General features: G+C 48.7%; 1 protein-coding gene across 1 annotated transcript in view; it reads right to left on the bottom strand.

The window, feature by feature from the left end:
• Positions 1 to 1,017, bottom strand: part of LOC139223302 (voltage-gated potassium channel subunit beta-3-like) — a 13,474-nt gene extending 12,457 nt beyond the window's left edge. Inside the window, exon 1 of the mRNA XM_070855281.1 lies at positions 818 to 1,017. Within this exon, the coding sequence (XP_070711382.1) occupies positions 818 to 1,017 (200 nt within the window). The remainder of the gene's footprint in view (positions 1 to 817) is intronic.
• Between the last annotated feature and the right edge of the window lie 1,083 nt (positions 1,018 to 2,100).

Raw genomic sequence — 2,100 nt, 5'->3', positions numbered from 1 at the left:
TGAATGAATGTCCCTTCTGGCTCTGAAAGAACCAAGATGCTGCTGATGTCCAAACCAACCACGGTGTCACGTCTCACTTCATCAATAGTTAATCAATACGGAGCCATCAGGCCTGAAACCAGGTCATCAATATCACACTCAGTATCAATATCAGTCCAGACCATTAATATTTAACCTCCGTCATCAATATTCACACTGGATCCACATCACTGCATCAGCAATCAGCAATACATACCCATAGCAGGGATCAATAGGTCTGATCACACACACTGTAACTGTAACACACACTGTAACACACACACACACACACACACACACATACACACACTGTAACACACACATACTAACACACACACTGTAACACACACACACACACACACTAACACACACACTGTAACACACACACACTAACACTCACACACACACTAACACACACACACACACTGTAACACACACACTGTAACACACACACACACTAACACACACACTGTAACACACACACACACACACTGTAACACACACACACACTAACACACACAATGTAACACACACACACACTAACATACACACACTAACACACACAGTAACACACACACAGTAACACACACAGTAACACACACACAGTAACACACACACAGTAACACACACAGTAACACACACAGTAACACACACACAGTAACACACACAGTAACACACACAGTAACACACACAGTAACACACACAGTAACACACACACTGTAACACACTCAGATGAAACATGACCGTGAGTCAACACGCTGCACCTGTCTGGTCATGTGACTGTCTCTCTCTCTCTCACCTGTACTTCATGTTGCCGTGACGACCAAGGGCCTCCTTCATGTGGGCGTGGCCTAACAGGGCGTGCCTGTTTGACGGCTCCACCCTCACCTTTGACTGACAGGCGGGGGCACTGCTGGTGTTCAACGCCACCCGCCGCTCCTTCAGCGGGTGCTCGCTCGCCCCGCCGCCGCCCACATTACACGCTATAGACACCTGCATCCTGGTTGCTACAGTAACAAGCCTCACATATGTACATACATGTATGTGAGAGACGAGTTTCACAGTCTCAGAACATAACGAGGAAACTGCTGCTGTCGCCAAGGTCGCCGGTCGCTATGGTGACGACGGGAAGGATTCATGAGTGGGACGTCAACTTTGAGTCGGCTTGCTGTGTTTGAATCAATCAGCCAATCAGAGACACACACACAGGAACTTTCAGTCAGTCTGGAGCATCCCGCCGTCCGTCCCACAGCTGGAGGAGGTGATGGAGGAGGAGGAGGAGGAGGAGGTGATGAAGGTGATGGAGGTGCTGATGAAGAGTGTCCGTCTGAGAACAGAGAAATCCAGGCGGAGGGAACCAAAGCGACAGCGAGGAAGGAAAGAAGTGGATCTCCGTCCTCTGGACTCTCCTGACAGACAGAGAGAGCCCCTCCCCCCTCGTGTCGGTCGGCTGCACACTGGGCGAGCGAGCATCAGATAGATAGCCAGTGAGAGGGGGGGGGGGCAGTGACTGGTCACACACACTGCTGCTGTTCTTAGTGTGGGATCAGGCGTTACAGGTCCACTGCCTGGCAGACTGTGCTCAGGGCAACAGAAGCCCGAACATGTACTACAGGGGCCACTGAGGCCCAGAACACTGGACAGGTGTGTGAGACAGGTCACTGTCATCAGTCTGTGTCTGTTGACAGTGAAACACCAACCACTGCTTCCATTCACTGCACTAAACTGTACTCTGTACAATGCATGTACACATACTGCACTGTACACTGTATGTACGTATATATACACTGTGCTGTACACTGTATGTACATATACTGCACTGCACACTGTATGTACGTGTATATACTGCGCTGTACACGGTATGTACAATGCACTGTACACGGTATGTACGTGTATATATACACTGCGCTGTACACTGTATGTACATGTACTGCACTGCACACTGTACGTATATATACACTGCGCTGTACACTGTATGTACATGTACTGCACTGCACACTGTATGTACGTGTATATACTGCACTGTACACTGTATGTGTATATACACTGCACTGTACACTGTATGTATATATTGTAACATTC

The sequence above is a fragment of the Pempheris klunzingeri genome, chromosome 23, assembly GCF_042242105.1.
Source record: "Pempheris klunzingeri isolate RE-2024b chromosome 23, fPemKlu1.hap1, whole genome shotgun sequence".
Lineage (NCBI taxonomy): Eukaryota > Metazoa > Chordata > Actinopteri > Acropomatiformes > Pempheridae > Pempheris > Pempheris klunzingeri.
Note: the sequence above shows the minus strand (reverse complement) of the source record. Positions and strands in the feature narration are given on the sequence as shown.